Genomic DNA, 18,129 nt, shown 5'->3' on the forward strand with positions numbered 1-18,129 from the left:
CACATTACAAATTTTATGAAGTACATGCGCATAGGGATTACTGATCACAGCCTTTAACATCATCAAAGCAATATGACAAATTTTGTGCAAATACCTGTTAATGCAATGATTCTGTGAATTACAACCAATAGCATGTATTTTATTTTTGGATACAAACTCCAATCAATGGTTGATGCATGAGTGAGTGTGAGTGCAATCTAGGCAAGTTCTGCACTTCACACACATGACAATTATTGTCATCTCATACACAACACAAAATAAATAAATAAATAAGAAAGATAGTGGAAGGAAGCAAAGCAAAGAATTTGCTCTGCTATCTGCTTGCTAAGCCATTGCCACATCCTTCTTTCTTTCTAGCTTTTTCTTCAGTGAGCTACTATGATCATGGATCAACCTTCATTTCAAATGCTTTGCACTTTTATTCATGACTTTATTATTATATCTTCTCATTTTTCACAGGCAAATTTAGCAACAAGGGAAATAATATTTATTTCAAAAAATATATATATTATAGCGCCAGAGATATGTTATTGGCATGTTATTGACTTCAGGGTCTCCTCCAATTCAACACCATTATCTTATTCATATCATTATTGATATGTTATTGACATGTTATTAACATGTTGTTGACTTGATTTTCATTCATTTTTTAACATATACACAAGCAAAAATTAACATGCAAGTGAAGCACAAGGAAGAGATGCCAAATCCAACAACATTGATGGTACAAATTGGGGAAAACCTTTACTCTAACCCTAAACTCAAATTCCATAAATTACTCACCAAATATTGGTTATTGAACAATCGCAAGGTGTCTGTGCGGGGTCTTTGTGCGGCTTTGCTCCACAAATGGAACCTTTCACTTCCAACAAATACGGCTTCTCTCCTTCCCCTTCCACTGCTTCGCCACTTCCCCTTCCACTGAAAATAAATACTTTTTCAGGGTTTAGAGAATGGAGTTGCGCTGCGTTCAACCGTTTCCTTCAACCGTCGTTAATCGTTGCCTTCAACCTTTTCTCAGAGCTTAGCAGTTTCTCAGAGCTATGGGTTTTAGAGTGATGGGTTTTTTCTGTTCAAACTTCGAATTGATTCAGAGCTATGGGTTTTAGAGTGATGGGTTTTTTCTGTTCAAACTTCGAATTGATTTTTTCTGTTCAAACTTCGAACTTGCCTCTTTTTTTTTTTTTTTTGGGACCAACTTCAATGCTGGATATTAAATTCGGGTTTGGGTTCCTCACCTACCCGATTGCAAAACTTTATCTCAATTCTCCCTAGCCTTTGGATTGATCTGATGGCTATAAAGTGAACCCCTTATAACTTACCACTCATAACTTTCCACTCATTATAGTCTGACCTAAGTTAAAAAGGAAACGATCATGTGGGTAATATGAAGGCCTTTCTTTTGACTTCTTCAACCGGAAAATACCAACTCACTGCCGTTTAGCATTGCTTATTTTGAGCCATAAGTGATTATTTTGACAATTTTGAAATCCCAACTCGTATGGTAAAAGGTTTAAAAATCACTTCTGTGGAATAATTGATCCAAATGAACTAGAGACAAATGAAAAGCACAATGAATCGGGAAAAAAATAAATTATTTCTTATGACCACGGCTGAAAATTATAATTCCCTCAAAATTTGGGAATTCACTAGGCTGTAGTCTGTATAGCTCAAGTGGTATTGATGTGGGTTGTAAACAAGAAAAATGAATAAATCTCAAGAATTGGTTGGACATAAGAAAGTTCAAGAATTGAAGCAACAAGAGCCTCTTTCACGTTTCTAAACATTTGAGAGTTGAACCTCAGATTTCGGCTTTTCATCCTCCTCATCCCAGTTGGTGGTCTTGTAGTAGGTGGCATATAGGATGAGCTGCACCAACCCAGAAATTGATCCCAAACCATTGGGAACCTGCCAAAAATTTTCAAAGAAAAATGATTATTCACTCCTCTTTTTTAAAATAAAAATAATTAAATAAACGTGTACGTACTTGAAACAACAAAAATGTATAGAGAATTACCAAAATGTAGGGATCAAATTTGATGAGTGCATAGATGAGCCAGACAATTCCATTGCATAAGTTAGCAAGAGAGAGGGTAAACGGCATATATTTCACACTTTTTGTCTTGATGACCATTTTCTGCCACCCAAAAAGTAAGATATATAAAGCCGTGGTGAATGATTTTCTACCCTTAGATGATGATTCATTCAAAAGTTAAAAATGTGTGTCAAATTATGTGGTTTTTTGTGTGTCTCTCGATTCCGACCAAAAAATATTTAAGACATGCAATATCTAATAATATATGGAAATGACTTATTTCTACATACCACGATTGTCAAGGGTGAGGCATACATAATGATGTTGCAGACAATGCACAAGATGCCAATTATCATAGACCGGCCTTTAGTGGTATGGAAAAAGTGCAGGGTGACGAAAACCACAACAGCAAAGAAGATAACTTCAACCAGAAGAGCAATAAGGATCCTTCGCTGCAAAGGAAATAAGGATATATGGTAGTTTTAATAAGGTATTAGCATTCCATAGCTCATGATATTTCACTTCTTAGTAGTATTACTTACGCGTTTTGCGTTAGAAGAGTATGTTAAGAAGATGGCAATGTAGATGAGTTCGATAACGAATCCACAGCCGTTGATTGTAATGACAAGAACGCTATCAGGATGGACAAAGGGCATGCCATAGAAACACCACATAGCACAGTTGAGCAATGTTGCTACATAAGGATCCGCCTTGAATTCTCCTACTGATTTTTGCTTGATTATTTTCACAAATGTTGGGCTGCAGTATTTTCATAATTCATCACATAACATAAGATCTTCGCAAATGCATAGATTAGAGAACAGAAAAAGATAAAGACAAAGAGAAAGGAGCTAGAGCTTACAATGGGGAGGTAAACAAAAAGAAAGAGATGACATTACCTATGAGAAAAAAGGAACAAGAAAAAACAGTATAGGTAAGATAAATGTGAGTAGAAATAATCGTATATTTCTCACCAGTGTAGTAGTGTCACCAAAATAGTAATGGCAAAGAGCAAGAATGAAAATAGAGGAAAATAAACGGAAGCACTAAACAAATAACTGACCGATAATGCCTACAATGATTCTGATCGTTTCTACATTCACCATTTCTACGTTTAGCGGATAATCAAAATGCGGCAGATGTTTCCTTGATCGTTACACAAAACGAGGATTTTTTTTATGTCGTAAGAACAGAGATGATATGAAGACTTTGATGCGGTTTACATTGAAAACTTAGAATTATTTAAAGGGCCATTCTGAATTACAAATTTATTTTTAGCCAATCCACAACAAAATGTGACACATATGGGTGTAAGTGACCTGCCTCAAAGTGTTGTATTGTTAGATCAGGTGGCTGGGCTGGGGAAGTAATGTTATTATCTGTTATGTGGTTGTCAAATGCCTAAACTCGCAAAAGATTGTTCACAGAGATGTAAAAGATAGAGAACACATGGTGCAAGACAAGACAGCGATTTTGGGTGAAGCTCCTGATCTTTTTTGTTACAACAGATATGATCATTTTGTTTTGAAAAGGCTTTGCTATTTTTTCCCACGGAATTTTGTCTCCAATGTTAATATAATTTGTATACTTTCGCTTATATTTTCTGGCCCCTCAAACTTTAAATCTTAGCTCCATCATGCTTTACGAATCGAGTTTGATTCTCCTTTTCGTACATTAAAGCAGTTTAGAATATCACTTTGTCAAAAAGTAAAAACCTACCGATAACTAAGCGGCGTAGAAATAACGAAGTATCAGAATTAAGGATAAAAAGTAAAAAATAAAAAAAAGGATGATAACCTAATACAACATGTAGCTGCAGCCAATTGGTCAAAACCATTAAATTTTCCTGCCCTTGTTAAAATATGTCAACCAACAGTGACGACTTCCTAGTGTGGGGATGATGATGAAGTTGCTAGGAAAATAAGATAAGAAAAGGACCCGTCCATGCTTATGCTTGAATTCAAAGAAAGAGGGTGGCAAGTGGGGCTGATCATTGCTGTTTGTTTCCCGGGAAAATGCACACCTGTCTATGGAAATTCGAGCTGTTACATATTTATAGAGGGAGGTCTCTTTCATTGTTGTCCAACAGCTAACTAAACCTCCACACGTCGACACATACACCAACAGAGATAGAAAAGATGCAACTCAAATAATTGTAGGATTTCCTAACGTTGATGCTTACATATTTTGCTTTATTTATTTATTTATTTATTTATTTATTATTATTAATGCACATTATTTGCAAATGAACGAAAGTCGTTTTGTTGTATTTGTTTTCAAGTAATACATTTTTTTAAAGGCAAAAAGGAAAAGGGTTTAGCTAGCCTCTTGTTTTTCATTCAAATCCCATTTAAACAAGGTTATTTTAACCTGAAGAAGCACTTTGATTAGAATGTCGAAATTTTTGTCGAAAATTCAAGTATTTATTGAAGAACATAAACATTTTAAATGTTTTTGGCCAAATGCAGCTGCTAACGCTTTGTATTAAAAAGGGCATTGACTGACAAGTTCAACGAAAAAAGTAAAATCATGAGAGAAAATTGAAAATTACTAACCCCTCCGTATTCGTGAATGCACAGAAGCACACAACAAACCAAATTTTATGTTAAAAAATGGATCCAAAAAGGGCTATATATGTGCTTCAAATAAAAATTTTATGTCAAAAAATGAATCCAAAAGGAGATAAATATATACGCTTCAAATTCAAAAGATAAATTTTCCGTGTATGTAGAGAAACTCGCTTAGTCGCCCGACAACACGCCTTGATTTTTTTGGTACTGTTACTTATTCCCTCTATCAATAATACTATCGCTCTTTTCTCAAAAAAGATAAATAGCAAGACAAAGCACAAAAGCCATTAATATCTTTCTCTCGAACAAAGCATACAAAATAAAAAGCAAAAACTAATAATAATACTTCCACCATATGTTATCAAAACACGAGACCAGCAGAAACATAACCAACTTTCAAATTTATCTCATCTATTTATATTATATAATATATATATATATATATATATATATATATTCATATTGTAATTTTTATTAAAAATTAAATATCACACAGAAGTCTGTGGAAGCTTTGAACCCACCACCTTACCCTCTTGGCTCAACCCGCCAGCCACTCGCAATTCACCGCCAACTGCCGGGGGACCCATAGCTTGGTACGACTGCTGCTGCTGCGGTGGCTGCATAACCCCACCTCCTGGCGCAGTATAGTACACCTGCCTCCCCGTCACGCTATCGTACGCCATCTGAGTATACGGCGGCGCCTCGGCGTACGTCGCCACATATTTTGGCGGCTGCGGAGGCTGAGTACTTGGCTGAGGCTGCGGTGGCAGAGTACTTGGCTGCTGCTGCTGCTGCGGCTGCTGAGGCTGTGGTATCACATTGTACACCGGCTGTTCCCGGTAAACTTCAGACCCCATCCGCGGCTGCATGTGGTAATACCCTTGACCGGGCGGGCCGGTAACCGGTCGCACCATTGGCGGCGGCGCGTGATACATAGCGCCGCTTCCGGTGGTGGCTGTGATCATGTACATCGGCTGTTCAGGTGGGGCCGTCCCTGGAAACCCCACACTCGGGACCTGCTTCTCCGCCCAGTACCCCGCCGGCGGCCCCACCGTCACCGGAGGCGCCTTCTCTGGAAGTTTCTGTACGTAATAATCTCCCGCCCCGCCGCCGTACCCTCCGACGATATTCTCGTCAACCTGTCTCCGATACATGGCCTGCTGATGATCTTGCTCTGCAATTTGTAGCCTCTGCAAATGCCTCTGGAACTCCACCGGATCCGACCCGATCACCCGGTCACCATGACCCGACCTGACCTGGAATTCTGGTGGCGGAGCCACGTGTTCCGGTACCGTAGGCACCGCGGGCGGAGGAGGCGGCACGACGGCAGGGACACCTCCCTTTTCCAAACCGAAGAGAAAGTCGACGTTATTTTGTACAGGAGGCTTGGAATTCGAGTCGGGTCCCTGGGCAGGACTGGAATTTAGAGCTTCAACGAACCGATCCCTATCGGATCTTCCACCATCCGACCCGAATCCGCCGTCAGGGCTGGCGTTAAAGAGGAACAATCTCATGCGGACGGGCCTAGCGGTAGTCCGGTAGACGCGATCGTACTCGTGCATCATGTGCTCCAAGTCGTCGTCGTTGGTGACAGAGATCAAGGCGTCGAGGTCTTCGCCGGGGAGCTGGTACTTGAACGACACGTCGTTTTCGGAGAGGGAGGAGAGCTTGGAGACGAGGGCGGCGAACTTGGTGCCGCGATCGACGGCGAGTATCTTGGTCTCACCGCCGACGTAGCAGAGCTGGTTGTCGTGCGGGCGGGGGAGGATCTTGCCGCCATAGCTGCACATGAACTTGACTTTGTAGTTCTGGGCCTGCGAATTGGCTTGGTCGACGTCCCATGGCGGAGGGTTCTCGAAATCGATCTCGCGGGAGCGAGGGGACGAGTCGCCGGATTCCGGGTAGGAGCTGTAGGAGTAGTTCTCCATGGCTATGACGACGAGAGCTTGAGAGAGAGAGTGATTCACTGGATTTGTGAGTCCATGATGAGGAGGAGGAGAAGAAAGAGGGAGGGTTGGAGAAGGCTTAGGCGGTCTTTTATTTTTGTTTGTTTTGGCGTTTAATAGGATGATTGGGACAGGTGGCGTTGTTAGATTGGGTAGCGGATGGTGATGTGAGTGGGGGATGGACTTTTGGGGTTGGGGTGGGGGTCACCTAGCATGCATTCAGGGGAGAGAGAGAGAGAGAGAGAGAGAGGGAGAGGAGATAAGAGAGTGATGTGTTGACTGGGATTGGACTAATAATAGGATGAGTCTCTCTTTGCAAATGCCAGTGAGTGCCAATTGAATGTATCTCAAGAAAGATGAAAGTTACATATTCAACAAATGAAATAGTAAAAAGTGAAAGAGAACGGAGACATTTGATATTTACCCTAAATTTTAAATTCTAAACTCTAAACTCTAATGCCGCGTTTGATATGGAGAGAATTAGACTAGAGTAGCTTGGATTAGTTAAACGACTTAGATCTCGTTTGAAATGAAAGAAGAATATGGATGTTGTCTCAAATTTGAAGGATTAAGGTGGACTATTCATAAGAGGTAAGTTTTTAAACGTCAGAATAGACAACATTAATCCTTCAAGTCATTAAAAAAAAAACACCCATGTTCTTCTTTTACGTCAGGAATAAAAATTTACGAGCGCATATGCTCTTTTACAGTAAATTAATAATTTAGTAATAAAATATGGCAGCCATTCAATGTATGCTCATCTTTGAACTTCAATGACCATGCCTTCACCATGCCCCAAGTTAAGTTCATAACTGTTTCCGGAATTTGAGAAGAAAAAAAAAATTATGAAATTCTCATTTCAAAATATGGTGTATATTAATTGACAATGGCAGTGTCACATTTTCTACCCTCTCCTGCAGGTTGGCTCTTCAATTGTACCTAAAAGAGGTATTCTCTTACTAGATTTTGAAAATAATTATGTGGCTAGACAATAAAGTTTGCATACTTCTCTACATACTATCTTAGAATTGCTTTGAGCAACCGCTTCTGCAAGAAAAGAAAAAAAGCTGCCATCGGTGCCTTTTCAGCACAAAAAGTGGGAAAATCATTTTCCAAGAAATATTCAAATCTACGCTGCTAACAATTTTGCACATTGACATATATGGGAGGAGAGGAGGATTGGGGGAGAAGGAGACTAAAGGAAGTTGAGGTTATATCTGAAAATCAATTGACAATTGAGGGAGTAGCTCAACACCATATAAGTCATTGTAAGGTTTTCTAACTCTCCAATGTGTGACTTTATACACCCCCGCATGTGTGGCGAACCTTCAAACCTAACTCGTAGACAATATATATTGGATGATATGGAGCACGTATAATCATTGGGCTTTCACACGTGAGCTAACCCGCTCTGATACCTCCATCATCAACAACAAGAAGCAGCTTGTAAGAGAGAGTCGTGTAGTTGTGCCAAGATTTTTAGCGAGTGTAAAGTTATCATGGGTGGACACAAAGTACGAGAAGCTTCACATTTACATTAGTCTTCTCCTTTAATAGATTCATTAAAATTAATTAGATTTATCCAAGTGGGTTTTGATCAGATCCATAAAAACAGTAGAAGAAATTAGATGCAATCATATGAGTTGTCTGATCCAAATTGATTAATATATCATTTCTGGCGTAAAGGTCCATTAGGCATGATTCTCTTGGGCATGGTGGAGGCATGGCCTTCTACAATAATGTATGCTCATTTCTCGTACATTGAATTCATTAAAAATTCTGTGCTGTTCATTTCTATATTATTTGTGTCCATGTCAATAATCTCATCAAAATCTACTGAACATGACGTGGCTTCTAGCTGATTGGCTAAAGGGTACATTTAGTAGCTGAAAAAATTTGAGATATTTAGTTATATACCCATTCTTAGTTATCAAAATTATAAATAAACCCTAGATCATTTAATTTCTATAAACAAACCCAAAAAAAATTCAAAAAATGATAGTTGGCTCTATTAAATTTAATTTTGATTATTAAATTACTTTGATGCCCTATTGAGTGTTTTGAGCTTTTTTTTATGAGGTTTTGGGATTGTGTTTGTTTTAAGAAATCAATGATAGTTTTGTAATTTAAAAGAAGTTAAAAGCCTTTTTGTTATGTTGTAAATGGGCTTTTGGGTGTGTTTCTAAAGTCTATTTCATATTTCCGACCAAAAAAAGTCCATTTCATGTAAGATTTTTTTATATAATTTGGGCTCTTATATTGGGTATAATAGTGAATTTCCCGAAAAAATTCTTGTAACAGAGATAGCACTCAGGCGAATAATGCAATGACACGTAAAAAAATTATCTCACATGTCATTGTGCTATTAGCTGAAGATAGCTAAAGGTGCTATCACTGTTGCATGAAAGTCTCTCTCATTGAGTAGAGTAATTATAGTGTAGTAATAGTATGATCCAAATGTATAACTCGTGTATGTGTTGTAATATAAATGGATATTAATTGATATTATAACTCGAAAGTGGGAAATCTTAACCCAATCGTTATAACACATGGACGAATTATATTACGTGATCATATTTCAGTATCATAAAATAATTATTTTTCATTTAGATATCGGTTAGCTGATTCTAGATTTACTATTTATACACCCATACCTAGAATGTTGGCCATCAAAAAGCTATATACTATTTTTGCCTATTTATGTTCATACATAGCTAGAGTAGGAAGGGGTTTAATTTAATGTTTCGCTAGGTAAGATTAATATAATAATCATTTTCCAGAAACAAACTAAAAAAAAATCCATAACCATAAGGTCATAAACTTTTTCCAGAAATAATATTATATTTTTGTTTCAAATTCAATGTGTGGACAGTGCTTTCCAACACTTACAAAAGTATCATGCTATTCGAATTTAACTCCACATCCCCTTCAACGGCAAACTCAAAATTTTTTCTATGTAAAAAAGATAAAATACAACATATAACTGCAAAATTCCAGCCTTTAATAATTAATAACATGGGACAACGAAAACCTTAGCCTTCTCTCTTTCTCTCTTAAAAAACACTCTATAACCTTTTTCACTTTGAGGGGAGAGGAAGTCACTGTTCCCTTCCTCCCTTCTCCTCTTTTCCCCAATTTTTAGAGACAGAAGATTTCCCTTATTCTTCAAATTATAATGATTTTCCTCTACTCATCACAGGCGGATGCGTCTCAGTGTTGGATCTCCACATTCGTTTTGGTGACGGATCTCAACCACCATCCTTTTTGAGATTTTTTCATGTTTGGAATAAGTTACGAAGACACTTTGTGTTTTCTGTGTAGTTTTCACCTTTTCTTTTGTGAGAATTTTTCACCTCTTTTTTATGAGAGTTTTATTTGTATTGTTTTGGCTTGGTTTTTTCAAGCTTGCTCTGTTTTTGGTTGTTTTGAGTTTGCACTCTTAGTTGGGATGCCTATACTAGAGTTTCTTCAATCCTACATGATAATTAGTAGAGGAGCTCTTCATATTGTTTTAATTTTGATGTTAGATCGCTCCGTTATTGTAATGATCCTTTGTGGCTAGCTTGTATTGGCCCTTTGTGGCTAGGCTTTTTTGCTGAATTATGAATGCAATCCCATAATTTCTATAAATAAATAAAAATTGATAACATGTACAATAAATATATTTACATTTGTCCTCTACGAGTTTTTCATGTTTTGAAAAAGTTGGACTATAAAGTCATTATCAATGTCATTGAAGATGTTTTTCTCAATATATACAACCAAACTATCATTTATTCATTGATCTCTCATTCAATTGCGCCGCCGGTTCTTAATAAAGTTCATATCATAGAATGCCCTTTCTACAGAAGTTGTAGCATCTGGAAGTTCTTATCCTAATGTTATGAGTAAATAGACTAATAGTTTTACTTTCAGTTTTCCTGCCTCAACTAATTGTTTTGCCGAGATAAGAAATTCCATCTGCCTTACTTCTCATTCACTCTTCCGTCTATGTTTTAAACCTACGCCAACGGTCGGGATGTAGACATTTTGCTTGCATGCACCATGGATCATTGAATCCGGTAATCTTACTTCCCCACGAGTTGGGATCTAGTGAAATCTCGCCAACGTCGCGACTTTAATGACAAAACCGAGGGCAACTTGGTTTGGTTCAGATGTTGGGATTGTTTTTCTCCATAACTGAGCCGATCAAAACCGATGGTTGGCTATCGTTCGATAGGCAATTGAGGGGTGGAGATGGGCTGGACCGAATTGTATCCACCCCTATTGTCGTTTGGTTACCTTTTGGGTATTTGGGTTGAGAGAGATGTAAAAAGGGTACTCCCTCCACCAATATCGCTTCTATAAAAAAAGGAAATTAGAATACCAAATTATTGTTAGCAATACTGTTGGCGAGTCCTAGTCCTATTCTATTTGGGTTTTATTTATTTTACCTTTTGTGTAGATATTATGTAATTAGGATTCCACTTATTTCCTAATTAAACCTTACTAGGGTTTGTAACCTGTATTATAAATACCTCCTTTCGGAGAATGAAATATATTTGAAAATATTCTACCCATATTATTTGACTTGGTATCAGAGCCGACTTTCTGGTGACCTGTGTGTGTTGTGCCCACCCGTGTTCTACTGTGTGCCCTAATTTCTTTAGGGTTCTTGTGCCTGCGCCTTTGTCGTGTTCCGTTGTGTGCTCTGTCGTGTTCGTGCCTCTATTTCCTGTGCTTTTGCCGTGTTCCGCTGTGTGCATCTGCCTTTACTGTGTTCGTGCCTCTACTGTGTGCCTCTACTGTCTTCGTACATCTGCCGGATTTGTGTCTGTGCTGTGTTCTGTTGTATACTCTGCGTGATTTGTTGGGTTTCTGCTACAATCATGGGTGATAATTCCATTGTTGGTGCTGCTGCTGCTTCTGCGAATTTGCGTGTCTCTGACTCTATTCCAGGTACTGGCTCTAATACTTGGATAATTGACACTGGTGCTTCTGATCATATGACTTATGATGCTAAATTTTTTGATGAGTTGTCTAGTAACACCCGTAACCCATACATAACTAGTGCTAATGGCTTGCCCTCTCCAATTATTGGCGAGGGCACCATTTCTCTCACCCCAACTCTGTCCTTGTCTCATGCGTTATTAGTTTCCAATATCCATTGTAACTTGTTATCTGTTGGTCGCTTACTTGATACACTTAATGCTTCTGCTACTTTCTATCCTACCCATTGCTCTTTTCAGGATCTTAGGACTCACGAGATGATTGGGCATGGTAAACGGATAGGGGGGGGTTATATTATTTGACATTGCCTTCTGCACCAGTTCGTGATCGTGTCGTTAATATTGTTCAAAGTTGCAGTGTCAAAGACAAACAACAAATTTGGTTATGGCATCGTCGCTTGGGACACCCGTCATTTGGCTACCTTAAGCGTCTGTTTCCATCTTTATTCCGCTCCTGTGATGAGTCCAGTTTTAAGTGTGAGACATGTATTTTGGCCAAGAGCCATCGCACTGTATTTCCTTTAAGTGACAGTAAAGCTGCAAAGCCTTTTGATTTAGTGCATTCTGATGAGTGGGGTCCGGCTCGCGTTACTTCGAACGGATTTCGTTGGTTCGTCACATTTATTGATGATTGTACCCGACTTACTTGGGTTTTCTTGCTGAAAAATAAACATGATGTTGTTTCCATCCTTCCAGAGTTTTGTACTATGGTGTCTACTCAGTTTCATGCTCGGGTCAAAGTATTTCGGACAGACAACGGAGGTGAATATGTGAATAATACTTTAGCGTCTTTCTTCCGTACTCAAGGGATTATTCACCATACGACAACCCCTTTTACTCCTCAACAAAATGGTGTGTCTGAAAGAAAGAACCGACACTTGCTTGAAGTTGCCCGCTCACTCATGTTGGATATGTCTATTCCCCATTACCTTTGGGGGCATGCTGTTCTGTCTGCTGCCTATTTGATTAATCGTAGCCGGGTTCTTGATTTCAAGACTCCGCATGATGTGTTTGGTGACCATGTTTCCCCTGTCTCCGTTTCCAAGTTGCCCCCTAAAGTTTTTGGGTGTGTTGCTTATGTTCATGTCTACTCTCATCAACGGAGTAAACTTGATCCTTGTGCTCTGCGATGTGTCTTTATTGGTTATTCTTCTACTCAGAAGGGTTATAAGTGTTATCATCCACCTACCCAGAAGGTGCATGTTACTTTGGATGTGACTTTCCATGAAGAAGTGCCTTATTATGTATCTCCCTCATCTCCAATTCAGGGGGAGAGGGGGAGTGAATTGAAGAGTTTCGGAGTGAAAAATATGGAAGATGTTGGACCTGAAGAAGGAATTTCTGAAGAACATGAAGAAGGATTTTTTGAAGAACAGGAAGCGACCGGTCGCATGGAGGAAGCGACCGGTCGTGAATGAATCTGCCTAGATACGACCGGTCGCATAGAAGTGAACGACCGGTCGCTAACGAATCTGCCTGAAAACGACCGGTCGCACATAGGAAACGACCGGTCGCCTGCCTCGACGAGCGACGACAATGACGATACGAGTGAAGCGACCGGTCGCCAGGAATGTCACGACCGGTCGCCAGGTGATATTTTGGAATTTTTTGAGCCTCTCTCAGAAGGACATAACAGTGATACTAGCGACTCTCGTACAGATGAAATTGATACAAGACCCCCTCTGCCCTGCCACTGCCTCAATCAAGTTGTGATAATGAGGTACTTTCTAGTGATATGCCTACCTATTCTTTGCCCCCACGTACTACCCGTGGGAAACCTAAAGTACAATATTCTCCTGATATACATGCCAAGTCTAAATATCCCATTAACCATTATATGTCAACTCATCGTTTATCTAAGTCATATGCATCATATTTGTGTCAATTATCTAGTGTATGTGTGCCAACTAAGTTGCAGGATGCTCTATCTGATCAAAACTGGGTAGATGCAATGCATGTTGAGATGGAAGCCTTGAACAAGAATGCTACTTGGGAGATAGTTCCTTTACCAAAAGGAAAAAAGGCAGTTGGGTGCAGATGGGTGTTTACTTTGAAGCACAAGGCTGATGGTTCCATTGACCGTTACAAGGCAAGATTGGTAGCAAAAGGGTATACTCAGACATATGGAGTGGATTACACAGAGACTTTTGCTCCAGTAGCTAAGCTCAACACTGTACGCGTACTCTTATCCTTAGCTGCTAACCGTGACTGGCCGCTGCTACAATTTGATGTCAAAAATGCATTCCTCCATGGTGATCTCAAGGAAGAAATATATATGGATCCTCCGCCAGGTATCCCTGTGACTTCTAAGGAGGGTGTGGTGTGCAAACTACGGAAATCCTTGTATGGATTAAAGCAGTCTCCAAGAGCGTGGTTTGGAAGATTTGCTGCATCTATGAAGAAGTTTGGATATGTGCAAAGTAACTCTGATCATACTTTGTTTCTGAAGCGTCATAAAGGTAAATTGACGGCTTTAATTATTTATGTTGATGATATGATTGTGACTGGAGATGATCATGTAGAGATACAGAGTCTTCAGAAGTATCTGGCTTCTGAGTTCGAGATGAAATCATTGGGTGATTTAAAGTATTTTCTTGGGATTGAAGTTGCCAGATCTAAACATGGTATTTTTCTATCCCAAAGAAAGTATATTTTGGATTTACTTGCAGAAACTGGAATGTTGGATTGTAAACCGATTGATACCCCTAGTGAGCAGAATCATAAGTTGGGGATATATCCCGATCAAGTTCCAACTGATAAAGAACGTTATCAACGACTTGTGGGGAAATTGATTTATTTGGCTCATACTCGTCCAGATATTGCGTATGCTGTAAATATAGTGAGTCAGTTTATGCACTCTCCTAGTGTAGATCATATGGGGGCTGTGACTCGTATTTTAAGGTATTTGAAAGTAACTCCTGGCAAGGGGTTAATTTTCTCCAAGTATGGCCATACAAATGTAGAAGGGTATACAAATGCTGATTGGGCAGGTTCAGCCACAGATAGGCGTTCGACATCTGGGTATTTTATGTTTGTGGGTGGCAATCTTGTTACGTGGAGGAGCAAGAAACAAAAGGTGGTGTCTAGATCTAGTGCTGAGGCCGAGTATCGGGGAATGGCCCATGGTGTATCTGAGTTACTATGGTTGAGAAGATTGTTGAAAGACGTTGGTTTTGGGCCTAATAAACCCATGGAGTTATATTGTGACAATACGGCTGCGATTGCAATTGCTCATAATTCTGTACAACATGACCGTACAAAGCATGTGGAGGTTGATCGAAATTTCATTAAGGAAAAGTTGGATGCGCAGATTGTGTCCTTCCCCTTCATCTGTTCAGAGTATCAGTTAGCTGATGTTCTTACGAAAGCTGTTTCTACAAGTATCTTTCTCAACTCGCTTGACAAGTTGGGCATGCGTGACGTCTTTGCTCCAACTTGAGGGGGAGTGTTGGCGAGTCCTAGTCCTATTCTATTTGGGTTTTATTTATTTTACATTTTGTGTAGATATTATGTAATTAGGATTCCACTTATTTCCTAATTAAACCCTACTAGGGTTTGTAACCTGTATTATAAATACCTCCTTTCGGAGAATGAAATATATCTGAAAATATTCTACCCATATTATTTGACTAATACTAGTGTAGTGTGTGTGAAAAACCCTCCTGCTCCCTTTCTAATTTTAATCAAAAAAAAAAAAACTAATATACCATAACTAAAATAAAAAGAATATTAAAGCATATCGTACTCACAAAACACAGAAGTAAAGCCAACGACAAAGAAATTGAAGGTTTTTTATTTTTTATTTTTTGTAGGAAACAAAAATTGAAGTTAAACCTCTCACCTGAAGAAAGGCACCTCCTGACTGATCAAAATGTATAACCCGTGTATGTGTTGTAATACAAATGAATATTAATTGGTATTATAACTTGAAAGTGGGAAATCTTAACCCAATTGTTATAACACATGGACGAATTATACTACGTGATCATATTTCAGTACCATAAAATAATTATTTTTCTTTTAGATATCGGTTAGCTGATTCTAGATTTACTATCTATACACCCATACCTAGAATGTTGGCCATCAAAAAGCTATATACTATTTTTGCCTATTTATGTTCATACATAGCTAGAGTAGGGAGGGGTTTAATTTAATGTTTCACTAGGTAAGATTAATATAATAATGGGTTGCATGATGAGCATAGAAAAATGTTAAGAATAATGTAACTGTTAACAGCAGGAACAGTAGTGTTATTATCTGTAATTGACAGGAAGACAACTAGATTTTGTAGCTGCATCTGCAGTTTCTTTTTTTAACAGCAGGAACAGTAGTGTTATTAATTGTTTGACTAAAGTTAACTTCAGAGGGCAGGAACCAATAATGAAATGTTTTGACTATTAATAGTGCCAGGCCTCATGGGATGGTCCCAAGTAACCCTATTCAAGTTTTAAGTCAAGTGAGTTGGTTGTCAGTGTGAGTTAGTACTTTTGTACCCAAAATTATAAGAGAAATTTACTATTATACTCAATTTAGGAGCCTAAATTATAAAAATACCATATATGAAATGGACTTTAGAAACACACACAAAGTTCATTTACAACATAACAAAGAGGCTTTGAATTTCCTATAAATTACAAAACTGCCATCGATTTCTTAAAACAAGCCCAACTCCAAAACCTCATTAAAAAAGAGATATTTAGTCATATACCCATTCTTAGCACAAAAAATATAAATAAACCCTACACTATTTAATTTCTATAAACAAACCCAAAAAAAAATCCAAAAAATAATAGCTGACTCTATTTAATTTAATTTTCATTATTAAATTACTTTAATGCCCTATTGAGTGTTTTGGGTTTGTTTATAAGGTTTTGGGGTTGGGCTTGTTTTAAGAAATCGATGACAATTTTGCAATGTATAAGAAGTTAAAAGCCTTTTTGTTATGTTGTAAATGAGTTTTGAGTGTGTTTCTAAAGTCCATTTCATATAAGGTATTTTTATAATTTGGGCCCCTATATTGGGTATAATAGTGAATCTCCCTAAAAAAAAACCCCAAACACTCAATAGGACATTGAAGTAATTTAATAATCAAAATTAAATTCAATTGGGCTAGCTATCCTTTTTTAGATTTTTTTTTTGTTTGTTTATAAAAATTAAATGGTGTAGGATTTATCTATATCTAAAATTTTAATAGGGCTTTTAAGATAGAAAAATGAAACGATTTAATTTTATATATGTGATTTTTAGTCTTTGAAAATACAATTCTTATCCATAACCATAAGGTCATAAACTTTTTCCAGAAATAATATTATATTTTTGTTTCAAATTCAATGTGTGGACAGTGCTTTCCAACACTTACAAAAGTATCATGCTATTCGAATTTAACTCCACATCCCCTTCAACGGCAAACTCGGAATTTTTTCTATGTAAAAAAGATAAAATACAACATATAACTGCAAAAATTCCAGCCTTTAATAATTAATAACATGGGACAACGAAAACTTTAGCCTTCTCTCTCTTAAAAAACACTCTATAACCATTTTCACTTTGAGGGAAGAGGAAGCCACTGTTCCCTTCCTCCCTTCTCCTCTTTTCCCCAATTTTCAAAGACAGAAGATTTCCCTTATTCTTCGATTTATAATGATTTTCCTTTACTCATCAACAGGAGGATGCATCTTAATGTCAGATCTCCACATTCGTTTCGGTGACGGATCTCTACCACCATCATTTTTGAGATTTTTTCATGTTTGGAATAAGTTACAGAGACTCTTTGTGTTTTCTATGTAGTTTTCACCATTTATTTTGTGAGAGTTTTATTTGTATTGTTATGGCTTGATTTTTTCAAGCTTGATTTGTTTTTGGTTGTTTTGAGTTTGCACTCTTAGTTGGGATGCCTATACTAAAGTTTCTCAGATCCTACGTGATAGTTAGCGGAAGAGCTCTCCAGATTGTTTTAATTTTGATGTTAGATCGCTCCGTTATTGTAATGATCCTTTGTGGCTAGCTTGTATTGGCCCTTTGTGGCTAGGCTTTTTTGTTGAATTATGAATGCAATCCCATAATTTCTATAAATAAATAAAAATTGATAATAACATGTACAATAAATACATTTACATCTGTCCTCTACGAGTTTTCATGTTTTGAAAAAGTTGGACTATAAAGTCATTATCAATGTCATTGAAGATGTTTTTCTCAATATATACAACCAAGCTATCATTTATTCATTGATCTCTTATTCAATTGCGCAGCCGGTTCTTAATAAAGTTCATACCATAGAATGCCCTTTCTACAGGAGTTTTAGCAACTGGAAGTTCTTATGCTAATGTTATGAGTAAGTAGACTAATAGATTTACTTTTAGTTTTCCTGCCTCAACTAATTGTTTTGCCAAGATAAGAAATTCCATCTGCCTTACTTCTCATTCACTCTTCCTTCTATGTTTTAAACCTACGCCAACAGTCGGGATGTAGACGTTTTACTTCCCCACGAGTTGAGATCTAGTGAAATCTCGCCAACGTTGCGACTTTAATGACAAAACTGAGGGCAACTTGGTTTGGTTCAGATGTTGCGATTGTTTTTCTCCATAACTGAG

The 18,129-nt window shown here is 37.9% G+C and overlaps 2 protein-coding genes across 2 annotated transcripts; both read right to left on the reverse strand.

Moving 5' to 3' along the window:
* Positions 1-1,550: 1,550 nt before the first annotated feature.
* LOC110774430 (bidirectional sugar transporter SWEET5-like) lies at positions 1,551-3,022 on the reverse strand (the record flags this gene model as incomplete). The annotated part of the gene is made up of 5 exons (XM_021978962.2): positions 1,551-1,908; positions 2,018-2,137; positions 2,326-2,487; positions 2,578-2,794; positions 2,898-3,022. Coding segments are annotated over 5 exons (753 nt in total), but the record flags the coding sequence as incomplete, so codon positions are not given.
* Positions 3,023-4,878: 1,856 nt separating this feature from the next.
* On the reverse strand, positions 4,879-6,640 carry LOC110774429 (Octicosapeptide/Phox/Bem1p family protein). The gene has a single exon (XM_021978961.2). It carries the CDS (start codon positions 6,531-6,533, stop codon positions 5,094-5,096), a length of 1,440 nt encoding a protein of 479 aa, XP_021834653.2. The 5' UTR covers positions 6,534-6,640; the 3' UTR covers positions 4,879-5,093.
* Positions 6,641-18,129: the final 11,489 nt, after the last annotated feature.

Source organism: Prunus avium, chromosome 8 (assembly GCF_965620075.1).
Source record: "Prunus avium chromosome 8, drPruAviu1.hap1.1, whole genome shotgun sequence".
Classification (NCBI taxonomy): Eukaryota; Viridiplantae; Streptophyta; class Magnoliopsida; order Rosales; family Rosaceae; genus Prunus; species Prunus avium.

What these genes read in the sequence shown, in the direction of transcription:
- LOC110774429 (XM_021978961.2), bottom strand. Translation starts at nt 6,533, where the DNA reads ATGGAGAACTACTCCTACAGCTCCTACCCGGAATCCGGCGACTCGTCC.